Genomic DNA, 11,850 nt, shown 5'->3' with positions numbered 1-11,850 from the left:
TGACAATGAGAAGTTTTGAGTCTCGCATTACACCATTTGGGCAAAAATGGGCAAAGTAAACAAGATATCAGAGTTGTGGTAAGGTGTAAAATCTTGGTTTTCTTTTCAGAAAGAGTAATGTCATCAGCATGTTAAGCATCTTAGATTTAAAAATCTCAGTGCAAAACCACTTGTGATTTACAAGGGAACTTTGCAAACTGAATGGAAGATTTCCAAAGTTAACTACAATATGTTATCATGGTCTGAAACGAAAAAGAATCATCTCATGGGATAAGTCAGCTAAGAATCTTCATAAACCTTACAGAAAGCAGAAAAACCACTCTCCACTCATCTCAAAATTCTGCAGTGTTATGTTCAAAAAAGAAGCTTGTGTTTACTTAAAAAACAGACACAGCAAATAACTCAAAGGTGAGGTTCAAATAAAAGACTAAAAGTGGCCCATGATATCACAAGGGATGAATATTCTTCTCAAAGAATTTATATGCACAATAGGACTGAAAAGTACAAACCAAAAATGTTCCTTTAAATAAACAGAAACCCTGACTGCTTTTAATACTACAAACAAGACAAATTAAACAAGAGCTGCTCAGTTAGATTTCACTCATTTGAAATGATCTTAAAAACCACTTAAAGGTACAGTTTATTCTTCTTGTGCATCCTAAGACTGTTAAAGGGCACAAAATAAAATTAGATTTCCTTTTCCAAGAGGGGCTATATGTTTTTTAAATGAGCAAAAATTTTTCATTCTGTTTCCATTCTCCGACTTGTCGAAAAAATTTTATTCTAGGGAATAAAAAAATGTAATAATGTAGAGGGCTAGCCTTCATTTTTTAAAAATGAATAGGCTTTAATACAAAGAGAAAGAAATGGCTCTATGGGCAAAATTCAAGTATGAGTGACCAATTTTTTAATTGTAAAGTAGGTGCAACATTTAAAAAGAAATGTTACAGCACTGCATGACTTGTAATGCTAACAATATTTACATTAACTGCTTACATGAAACCATAGAACTATAGGAGAGAGAGAGGAAAAAAAAAATATGGACTGAAACAATACCTAGAACTCACAACCAGCGGTAAGCAACCAGTGACATCATGGGCACAGACATACTTTACATGATCTACTGATGTAAAGTATACATGGTGGGGGAAGCACAAACCTAATTAGCTCGAAAATACCCAAAAGAAGGCTTGGTAGACACAAACTTAGTCTGAAGAGAAAAAACTAAAGGCTAAAAAAACTTCCACATGTCAACACACACGAACATCCACATATACGTAGACATACCCAATACACACACACGCGTATGCTGTGAATCTGTAAATAAAAACACCTGTGTAGACAAAACAAGAAAAAAGCAGGTTGGTGCAAAAAAAAAAGGGACATTAATCGTTCAAACATACCAAACACATCAACTTATAACAAAAATACGTCAACTAAAGTACACAGAAGATGACTTCAGGGGACTGTGGGAAAGACCAGGCAGGCAATCCCACTATTACATCAAAGACAAGTCAACCTACCCCTAGAAGGAAGGGTTCCTGCCTCCGGGCGGTGAAGCCCAGTGTAGCCAGCTGCATTCTGTCAGGCTTGGGAGGTAGGAGTGAGGTGGAAATGAAAGGACAGAGAGACACAGGAGACCTGGGGAAGAACTAAGAGCTGTTGATATCAAAAGTGAGCCTCGTGGAGTGCTCTGTGCTGTGGCCCCGAGAAATCAAATGGAGGAATGACCTTGGTCTCCTTTTTCCTGAGTGACTGGAACTCTGCTACATCATGGGATGGAGGAGTTGCAGGGGTGGATGAGAGGAGAGGAGAGGGAGGTGGTGGACATCCGGGGTTCAGAGTCTGCCACTGGAGGCCTCCCAGTGGCTGGAGCATTAGGCAGTTGAATGAGCCCCAAGCTGGGGGAAGAGGCAGTCCTCTCCAGGGGATTAAGGGTTTGGAGGTGGGGCTGGTGGTTCTAAACCAGAACAAAAGGATAAGGAATCCCTTCCTTTGACAATCCGTCAGTTGAATCCAATCCAATCAATTTCAGGCGGGGGGGCCTGAAACTTGGCTCCATTGCCTGGGAGATAGGGTTATACCGTCACCACAAAAAAAAAAAAAAAGAAGAAGAAAATGTGAAAAAAAGACGGAAAATTATGTTGTGCTACATTTCTTATTAATAACCTTGTACTTTACAATGGCTCACAGTTTAAGGTTTTGTATACTTGCAATGTAGTATTTTCTCTCTACATTTGTTTCACATTTTTTACTTACTTAATATAATATAAATAATTTGGTTAATAGATTCAACCTGCACATTTCAGCCACATTAATATATATAAGAATCTGTTAATGGTATAAATAATTCTTTAAATAAAATAAATCTGATATGTTACATAATACTGATAAAAAATTACCATTGCTAATAATTTTGTAAGCCACCTTAACTTCTGGAATAAGTAATACTGATGAATGGATATGAAACTTGGTTTGATGATTTGCATTTATTTTTGCTACTACAGAAAAACTGAATTATAATCAACCTTACCTCTGATAAAGGTTTCAAAGTGGGGGTTTGTCTCCAGATACGGAAACAGAAAGTTTTATCTCGTCAGGTATCGTTTGCAAAAAACCTCAACTCTGAGCGTCCATCGTGGTGCAGCGTAAGTTTTCTAGTTCAACAGGTGGCTATCAAATGTTAACTACAGAAATGACTGAGTAAAATATCCCATCTAAGATTTTTTTATAAAACCTATTCTACTTTAAAACTTAGGTAAAAAAAATATGCAACAAATGGTTGCAGTTTCTGAATTCTTAATTTAGATCTGTGAGCCCTCGTCCCTTTAGAAATCTGCAAGGTTTCAATTTCCTAGACACCCAAAATCAAGTCCAGTGCTTCCAGGCAAGGTTCATTCCAAACAGACAATATAAATGGACACTCGGTGGTGTGCAGTGTATGTCATATTTTCAGGTAATACATCATCATGCCTTTTCTCTGCTGTTAAATACAAAAACAGCATCTTTTACATTATCATAGAAAAGCATTTAGGTTGTATTTTTATTTATCACTTTACACTTGTAGTCTCTGGTAGGTGTACTCCATAGAAACCAAAGAATTTTGTACACTATTTCTTTGTACAATAAAAGATAAAGTGTGCATTAGGTACGCTTGTACATGACAATATTGTACAATATTTACATTTCTGATGTCACCATGAAATTCTGTATTTTCTATATACAACATTGAAAATTCTTCTGAAACATTTGGACTATTTCTTATAATCACAATTTTAGTATTATAGAAAAAGAGTTTCTCAGTAATCTCTTGACCATCTACCACCCTCATCATTCAGGGATTCTGATTGGTTTTCCAGCATTCTGTATCCTTCCTGATCAAAAAATATCATATCACTGTTTCTCTTAGCACCCTGTGGTGGTGGTAACTATCTGCCATAGACTAAATATTGATATAACAGTGGCTATATCAATACTTATCTACAGACATATCTGTGCACATTCCTTTAATAAACACTGTGCATCGGTGGAGTAGTCCCTGTTATCTGGAGATCTTCCTCCTCTTGGGTTTGGGAGGTCTCATCTGTCTGTCTCCCTGTGGGATTTGGTGAACCTGGAAATAAAGAGGTAGGGAAAAAACAACAACAACAGAGATTGAAATCACAAACACCATAGGATTTCTGACAAAGAAACAGGGTAGGCAGCAGACTCTGGCTTTCATTTTCAATCACAGCTATCTTGAGGCATTTAACACTTTTACAAGACTCAGATCTCGGTGTGCCTACAGTCACTACAGAGGATAAGGAATCTTGGAAACTGACAAGCAGAGCAACACTCTGTGGATCTCCCAACAGTGGAATACAGAAGAGGAACTGGAAAAAAATCAAAGTGGGAGAGGGGATGTGCAGTTGCTACCCCTGCTGTCCATTGAAAATGAAAATAAGACCTTTCCCATCAGAGGTCCCTGGATCACTAACTTTACTGGGGTTCTGGAAAAGTCGATAAATATATACTAAACATTTTCTTCTTTATTTCATCACTGTACTTATTTTATAACTACTAAGAAGGGTCAAAGATGATAAGAACATGCACACAGCTCAGTCCAAGGAGGTTTACTTATGAGAAGAATAAGGATGGAAAACAGAATACCACTACCATCTGTTGGCAAATCTAAGCTTGTGTAGTCTGGGAAGAGCAATGCATACAACTCATCTTTATACACCAACAGGGAAGCTAGCAGCATTTAGGGCTGTGTATCAGATTGAACAGAGGTGGATGAATAGCAGAACTTGATTCCCAGGTTTCAGACAGCAGGTCTGGTGTTAGGGGCGGAAGACAGGTGCTAGGGAGGTGGTCAGGTGTCCCACATTGTATTGCGGCTGTTGTGGTACTGACAGGAGGGGACAAGGCAAGGTCCAGGAGAGGCAGGATGTGCCCAAGGCAGTGGTAGCTAAACCACGTCAGTCGTGTCCGACTCTGTGCGACCCCATAGATGGCAGCCCACCAGGCTCCCCCGTCCCTGGGATTGTCCAGGCAAGAACACTGGAGTGGGTTGCCATTTCCTTCTCCAATGCATGAAAGTGAAAAGTGAAAGTGAAGTCGCTCAGTCGTGTCCGACTCTTCACAACCCCATGGACTTCAGCCTACCAGGCTCCTCCATCCATGGGATTTTCCAGGCAAGAGTACTGGAGTGGGGTGCCATTGCCTTCTCTGAGGCAGCGGTATAGTACATGCTTAATAACCAGTTCCCCGTGGAGGAACATAAGCCCATTGTAGTGTATGCCAATCTCTGTGGTACAAATGGTTTTTGTTTTTTTTTTTCCGAATTTCATTTCCTTTTTTTAAAAATTTTCTAATTATGTTTTTTTTTAATTTAAAATATTTACCATGGCCAATTTCAAGCTACTAATGTGATGTCACAGAACTCAGGCTTAGGAAGAGATGGGCACAGTGGATCTGAAGATCCACTACAAGTTGGCTCAATTGCATGTTGTAAAGATAACGTAATAGCATAGACCACTGCTATTCAGAATCAAATACAGAAAACTATTTTTAAAGGTTTTTTTAATGTGGACCATTTTTAAAGTATTTATTGAATTTGTTACAATATTGCTTTTATGTTTTCATTCTTTGGCTGTGATGTATGTGGGATCTTCACTCCCTGACAAAGAATCAGACCCACACCCCACTCCATTGGAAGGCAAAGTCTTAACCACTGGACTGGTAGGGAAATCCCCAGAAAACTTTTAAAAGTATTACATTTAAAAAATAACACCAATGAGTTTCTCACACTGCCTCATCCTTGTAAATGTTCCATGCTGCTGCTGCTGCTAAGTCGATTCAGTCGTGTCCGACTCTGTGCGATCCCATAGACATCAGCCCACCAGACTCCCCTGCCCCTGAGATTCTCCAGGCAAGAACACTGGAGTGGGTTGCCATTTCCTTCTCCAATGCATGAAAGTGAAAACTGAAAGTGAAGTCGCTCTCTTAGCGACCCCATGGACCGCAGCCTACCAGGCTCCTCCATCCATGGGATTTTCCAGGCAAGAGTACTGGAGTGGGGTGCCATTACGTTCTTTAAAACCACTAGTCTCTGATAAAGAGTCAATTGAAACCTTTTATAAATTGAGGAAAGAAGGCTTTATTCAAAGTTGCAAATTAGTTACCTGTGGACCAAATGAAGCCTAGAAAGGGACTGGTTTAGCCCTATGGTGTTTTAATATTTTAAAAATAGCTGGCAACACTAAATAATGAGAAATTTTACTTTCAGACTTGCAGTGTTGCATGAAAAAATGGGAAGATCTTGCAACAGTGGCACAGATCCCCACATGGCTCTAGCTCGCTGCAGCATGGAAGCAGAAGCTCCTTCTAGAGAGAATACAGTCCTCATGTTGCCATGGCCCCCATCACTCCTGACTGCTTGCTGGCCACAAAGGCCAAAGATCTTGAGAGAGACATTAGCGAGATGCCTGCCAAACACATTTCTCCTCTTCCTGAGCAGGCATTGTGTACAATACTTTTACCAGTCCCCTTGAATTAAGAAGGCCACGTGACTGGGTCAAACCAGTGGAAAGTCAACAGAACAGATGAACTTCCCGGTCTGGCCCATGAAACCTTATCCTGCCGTCCTCTGGGTACATGGTCTTCTCTCCCGCTGCTGGGTTGGATGCTAAGGATGTGATGGAGCACTCTGAGACCCTAGGGAATGGGGGATACTAGATATAGAAAGAACCTGAGCCCCTAAATGACTGTGTGAAGCAAGACTTACTCAACCAGAATGAGACCCAAGTGAGGAACAGCCTTTTTAAGCCATTAAGCCTCTAAGACTGAGAGTTGGTACGTAGCCTACCTTGACCAGGGCATCTTGGTTGGCATTTCTTAATCCACTAAAATCACTGTTTCACTCAAACCTGATCCCCTGTATTTAATGATACTATTTGCCCAGCCCTAGAAGGTGTTTCAGGGGCTTCCCTGGTGGCTCAGACGGTAAAGAATCTGCCTGCAATGCAGGAGACCTGGGTTTGATCCCTGGGTTGGGAAGATCCCCTGGAGAAGGGAATGATAATCTACTCCAGTTATCTTGTCTGGAGAATTCCAAGGACAGAGGAGCCTGGCTGGTTATACTCCATGGGATTGCAAAGAGTAGGACACGACTGAGTTACTAATGCACACACACAGAAAGTGTTTGAGTTTATAATCTCTGCTCCAGACTTTTCCTATAATTCTATCAGGAAATTAAACATCTCAGGGCCTCAATTTACCCATCTTTGAAATGATGGTTTGGATCACAAAATCTTGTACCAATCCCAATGCACTACGAATGTGTAAAAACTTATATCTGTCATTCAGTAGCCATTTGATGGCTTGTTAGGATTCAGATAACCTTGTTAACACAATAACAACTAAAAGAAATCACCCTTTCATTGCTGAGTAGCTTTGGATAAGTCACATTTTTTAGAAATTATCAAAATTATAGTTTGAGTGTTTATGTTAGCCAATATGTAAATTAGAGAATGATTATTAAACTCACATTCAACACCATTACATGCAACATTCAATAAAAATGTAAAGAAAAAGTAGACACTTTAAAACCAGAGGTTATAGTGTTAAATATCAATAATTTAGCAATAGGATTTGGGGCCAAATATTTAAACTTTTTTTAGGTAATAGCAGAAAGGAAATGAAATGACTATATACTCTTGGTCTTGACCCTATGTTCAATTTCCCTTTTTGTTCTATGGTAGAGTGAAATTTATATTATTGAATACTTAGGCAGCACTAATAATCACTGCTATTCTAAGAGTCAAATGCAAAAGCTATGATTTTAACTTCAATGTTTTGCTGCGCACATTTTAAAAGTATTTTATGTGAGGAAAAAAGTTACTTACCTCAGAAAAAATACATAGTTAATACCACTAGATTATTTTTTCTTAAGTTATTTTTAATTTTTTATGATAGCAGTCTTTTTTGAGCCCAGTAATTTAGTATTGCTACGTGAGTTGCCTGACAATATTTAAGAGACTTTACCAAAAAGTATAATACAATTTATTTTCAGAGAAACACAGTATAATGGAAAAATAAATTAACTTACAGTCCCAGACATTTTGTCCAGTTCACTCATGGCCTCATGAATAGCAGCTTCTAAATGGTTATTTAGCTTTCCACTTCTGGAATTAACGAAAACAACACAGTAGATTAAAAAATTAAAGAAAAAAAAATCTCAATTTAATTCCCTAATCAGAAAACAGAGTACCAATTCCATGAAAGAAAGTCAATTTATATTCACATTTGGACAATTCTGATGACAAAACACTCTGGGATTCTCATGACTGAACACCAATGAATGATAAGGTCACATAACTACAGGAAAAACAAATTGAACCGATGATTAGGGAAAGTGTTCTTTCCCCTTCCACATGTTTCTTCGACCGTCTGATGATTTTGCAAGGAAGCTGGGCAACGGGTCTCTATTTCCACAGACAGAGCTTGTGCTCTTAGATCCGGCCTGCTCCGCATTGCCTTTTGTTCTGGCTTGTCTTTCTCAGGCTGTGTGTCTGGAGGAAGGGCTCTGAACTGCAGGCTCTGGCCACTAGGGAGCTCCCTCTGCCCTCTCTGGAGCATCCTGGCTTCAGGAGTTCAGCAAATGAAGGCTGAAATCCTGGTGCACTTTCATTACAGGTGGGAAACAGCTTAACCTGGCACACCTGAGGCTCTGCCACATTTCCCCGCCCCCGCCTCCCCAAAAGCAAAATGACAAAACTATTTAACAAGATAAAGAATGATGGTCTCAGAATGTCTATCACTCGTCTGACCTTTTCTCTCTACTCAGCATACCAGGCTTCCCTAGTGGCTCAGACAGTAAAGCGTCTGTCTGCAATGCAGGAGACCCAGGTTTGATCCCTGGGTTGGGAAGACCCCCTGGAGAAGGAAATGGCAGCCCATTCGAGTACTCTTGCCTGGAAAACCCCATGGACAGAGGAGTCTGGTAGGCTACAGTCCATGGGGTTGCAAAAAGTCCGACATGACTGAGCGACTTCACTTTCACTTTTCACTTGCATCATACCACTACAGGTATTTAACATATGGAGAATCTGCCATGACTGAAACGTTTAACTAGGAAGCTAATGAACTAATTACTAAAACAAGGCAAATCCGCACTATCTACCTCTAGGAATTATGTCCACTCTAACTTTTCCTTCTTGATGCATACAAAGAATTACCCAATTACTCTGAGTACTAAGGTGATTCATTTCATTTATCTCATCCCGATGATTACTAGAGAAGGTGTAGAGGTAAATGGCCTTCCAAGAGTTAAGTCCTAGCCCAGCATTTACATGGAGATTGGGAATTTGCAGTTGTAGAAGAATTTGGCTCATAGTCCCATTTAGTTTGGCTCACATTGTGTTTAAAAACATATTTGAACTTTACTGGAATGCTTCTAGATGAGGCCCTTTGGTTTACCACAGTCCTCACCAAGTTTTACCCTCATACAACAGGACTGGACAATTCACGCAGTTAGTTTCTGTATACAATCATTAAGTAGTATACTGCTAGGTATACACATCGTGGATGCTCCATATGGTGTCTAAATAATGTGTCCAAAGCTAAAACAACGGCTCTATGTTTTGGGAAACTTATATGCACTTAAGTCAGTTTAACTGAAAGAAAAGATTGTAACTGAACTATAAGAGCAATGCAGCATCAACCTTACCTTTTGTTGGCCTGAAAGCTAGCCTACAGCTTTTATATTCTTCCCATTTATGCAGAAAAGTGCATAGAACAAGTTATCAACCCCTATCAAACCTATTTCCAAAAAAACCTGCTAATAAATTACATATTTCTTTTAATTCTTTTATTAGAAATTTAAACTAAAGTTCCCATTTGATATAAATTCCCAGTCTCATTCTCTCCCACCCTCCTCCCCGAAGGCAACTGTGTTGTGTATTCCTATAAAGAAAGGAAATGAAATTGCTCAGTCGTGTCTGACTCTTTGTGATCCCATGGACTGCAGACCACCAGGCTCCTCTGTCCATGGAATTCTCTAGGCAAGAATTCTGGAGTGGGTAGCCTTTTTCTTCTCCAGGGGATCTTCCCAACCCAGGGATTGAACCTGGGTCTCCCGCATTGCAGGCAGATTCTTTACCAGGGAAGCTGTGTATTCCTATGGCGTCTTTTAATATTTTATATGATATATCCATGAACAGTACCTAGTATTGTCTTTTATGTGTTTTTTAAATATATATCATATCAAATGTGTCCTGATATAAGTACCGTTCTACAACTTATCTCTTTTCTTTTATTGCTATTTTTGAGTATGTCCCAGTTGATATATAGTCACATGCTATCTTTTATTCACCTACTTATTCCAGTTTTACAGGGCCCTGGTCATCTCATGGGGTCAGGCTGAGTTGTTTTCCCACCGAGGAGTTTGCTAAGCATGATTCTGGGGAGGAATGCAATCCCAGGACTCTGTAGGGCTATTTAAGCTGAGCTAGAGTTGGGCTGGGTTGAGGCCCCTTTTGTGGCTTGTTTAGCAAAGGTCTTGACAGTATCACATACTGCCCAGCTATCTGACAATATTACGCTTTGTGCAATGTGTTAAATAGCTTTATCTTTACTATTTCTTTTGTATTTGTATAAAAGTATGAAGATAAGTTTTAAAAGATATTTGTTATGCATTTTTATTATCTTATGGGTTTAAAATTGACTACATAAAAGTCTAAATGTCTAAAAAAAAAAGGAAAATATTTCAGTGAAAAACCTTCAGAGAATCTGGGTTCTATTATCTTTAATAACAAAAATAGCTAGTATTTATTGAATATTTTAAGGCTTCCCTAATGGCTTGGATGGTAAAGAATCTGCCTGCAATGTGGAAGACCTGGGTTCGATCCCTGGGTAGGAAGATCCCCTGGAGAAGGGAATGGCAACCCACTCCAGTGTTCTTCCCTGGGAAATCCATGGACAGAGGCTACAGTCCATGGGATTATAAAGAGTTGCACACGACTAAGCGACTAACACTTTCACTTTTTTATATATGCCAAGAATTGAATTAAATCTTTATATATATTACTTCATTTAATCCTTATAACAACTCAATGAAGTAGCTGTTACAACAGCTGTTTGTATGTCACACTTGATTTTTTAGGGAAAACTGGTGAAACCAATTATAATTTTATGACAAAGAAGATGATATTTAACTGTAAATAATCTTCCAAAGTAATAGAGGCATAAAAGTTTTGTTCTTTAATATGAAAAATTTCAACAGCATCTACATTAAAGTATAAAAATAATTCAACATTATTTGTTGAATGAACAGACAAAATTTTAGGAGTTTGTGAGTTCATTCTTCAACAAGATATTTAAAATATTTATAAACTCCTTGTATTAGTTTAAGGTAATTAGTACAATGTTTTTCCTTTGACAAACTTAAGCAGTTATTAGAGGGTGAAATGACTACTTTTGGAAGAGAGAATAAATATGGAGATATGGGGCATGAAATTACATGAATATATCATGGAAATCAAGAGGTACAGAGAGACTTTCTGGATGTCAAATCTGCATACCATATTCATACTAGCTGGTCAAGTCAGGAAAAATGAGCTTAAAAGAGGAAGAAAAAGCTCCATGAGTCCATGAAATGAATAATTAGTCAAAATTCAATCTTCTAGTCCAGAGGCCCTCCTTGTCGAGTCTCTTCTACTATTTTCTCTTCCCCACTGACATTTAATAATAAACATTTTTACTAATGGACACTCTAAAAGCTACTTGATTAAGCAATAGATGTTCATATAATCACATTTCTAGTTATTAATGGAGATAATTGCCACTTCTCATGTTCATTGCCTATATTGTCACACATTATCCTTATCTTTATTAATTAAAAAAAGAAGCCAGGTACACATCTGTGAATAGTACGAGAAATAAGAGGGAAGTGAGAATTGCACATTGCTCTGGACTATCAGTTCAGAATTTAAGAAACTCACTTCATGTAGACCAGAACAAACTTGGATCAGACCTAAATGTCAAGAATCTTGGATTCTAAAACCTAATCTGTAGGGAAAGTACGCAGATTAAAAAAAATTTAACACATGAGAGATCAAGATGGTAGTATACGAGGACACTGACAACTGCATGTTGAATAGCTCTCACTGAAAATGACGTGGAGACTGGCATAACGACTTTTCTACAACTAAAACTGTCCACATAGAATCTGGTAGGAATGGAGGAAAAGCTATTGGGAACCACACACAGAAGAGGAAGGCAATATTGCAGGCTTGGAGATCTTCCCTGGGGAGCAACTCTGGGAAGATGGGCCCCTTAGCTGGTTTGAAAACAGGTAGGGCTTATGAC

General features: G+C 38.8%; 1 protein-coding gene across 3 annotated transcripts in view; it reads right to left on the bottom strand.

The window, feature by feature from the left end:
- Positions 1 to 2,142: 2,142 nt before the first annotated feature.
- The window catches only part of MBD5 (methyl-CpG binding domain protein 5), a 72,557-nt gene continuing 62,849 nt past the window's right edge, over positions 2,143 to 11,850 (bottom strand). For all 3 annotated transcript variants that reach the window (XM_010839952.1, XM_010839954.1, XM_010839953.1), the window contains 2 exons: positions 7,592 to 7,667; positions 2,143 to 3,613 (listed from right to left, as the gene is read on the bottom strand). In XM_010839952.1, coding sequence (XP_010838254.1) covers positions 3,542 to 3,613; positions 7,592 to 7,667 — 148 coding nt within the window. In that variant the 3' untranslated portion in view covers positions 2,143 to 3,541. The remainder of the gene's footprint in view (positions 3,614 to 7,591; positions 7,668 to 11,850) is intronic.

This window comes from Bison bison, unplaced genomic scaffold, assembly GCF_000754665.1.
Source record: "Bison bison bison isolate TAMUID 2011002044 unplaced genomic scaffold, Bison_UMD1.0 scf7180017864139, whole genome shotgun sequence".
Classification (NCBI taxonomy): domain Eukaryota; kingdom Metazoa; phylum Chordata; class Mammalia; order Artiodactyla; family Bovidae; genus Bison; species Bison bison.
Note: the sequence above shows the minus strand (reverse complement) of the source record. Positions and strands in the feature narration are given on the sequence as shown.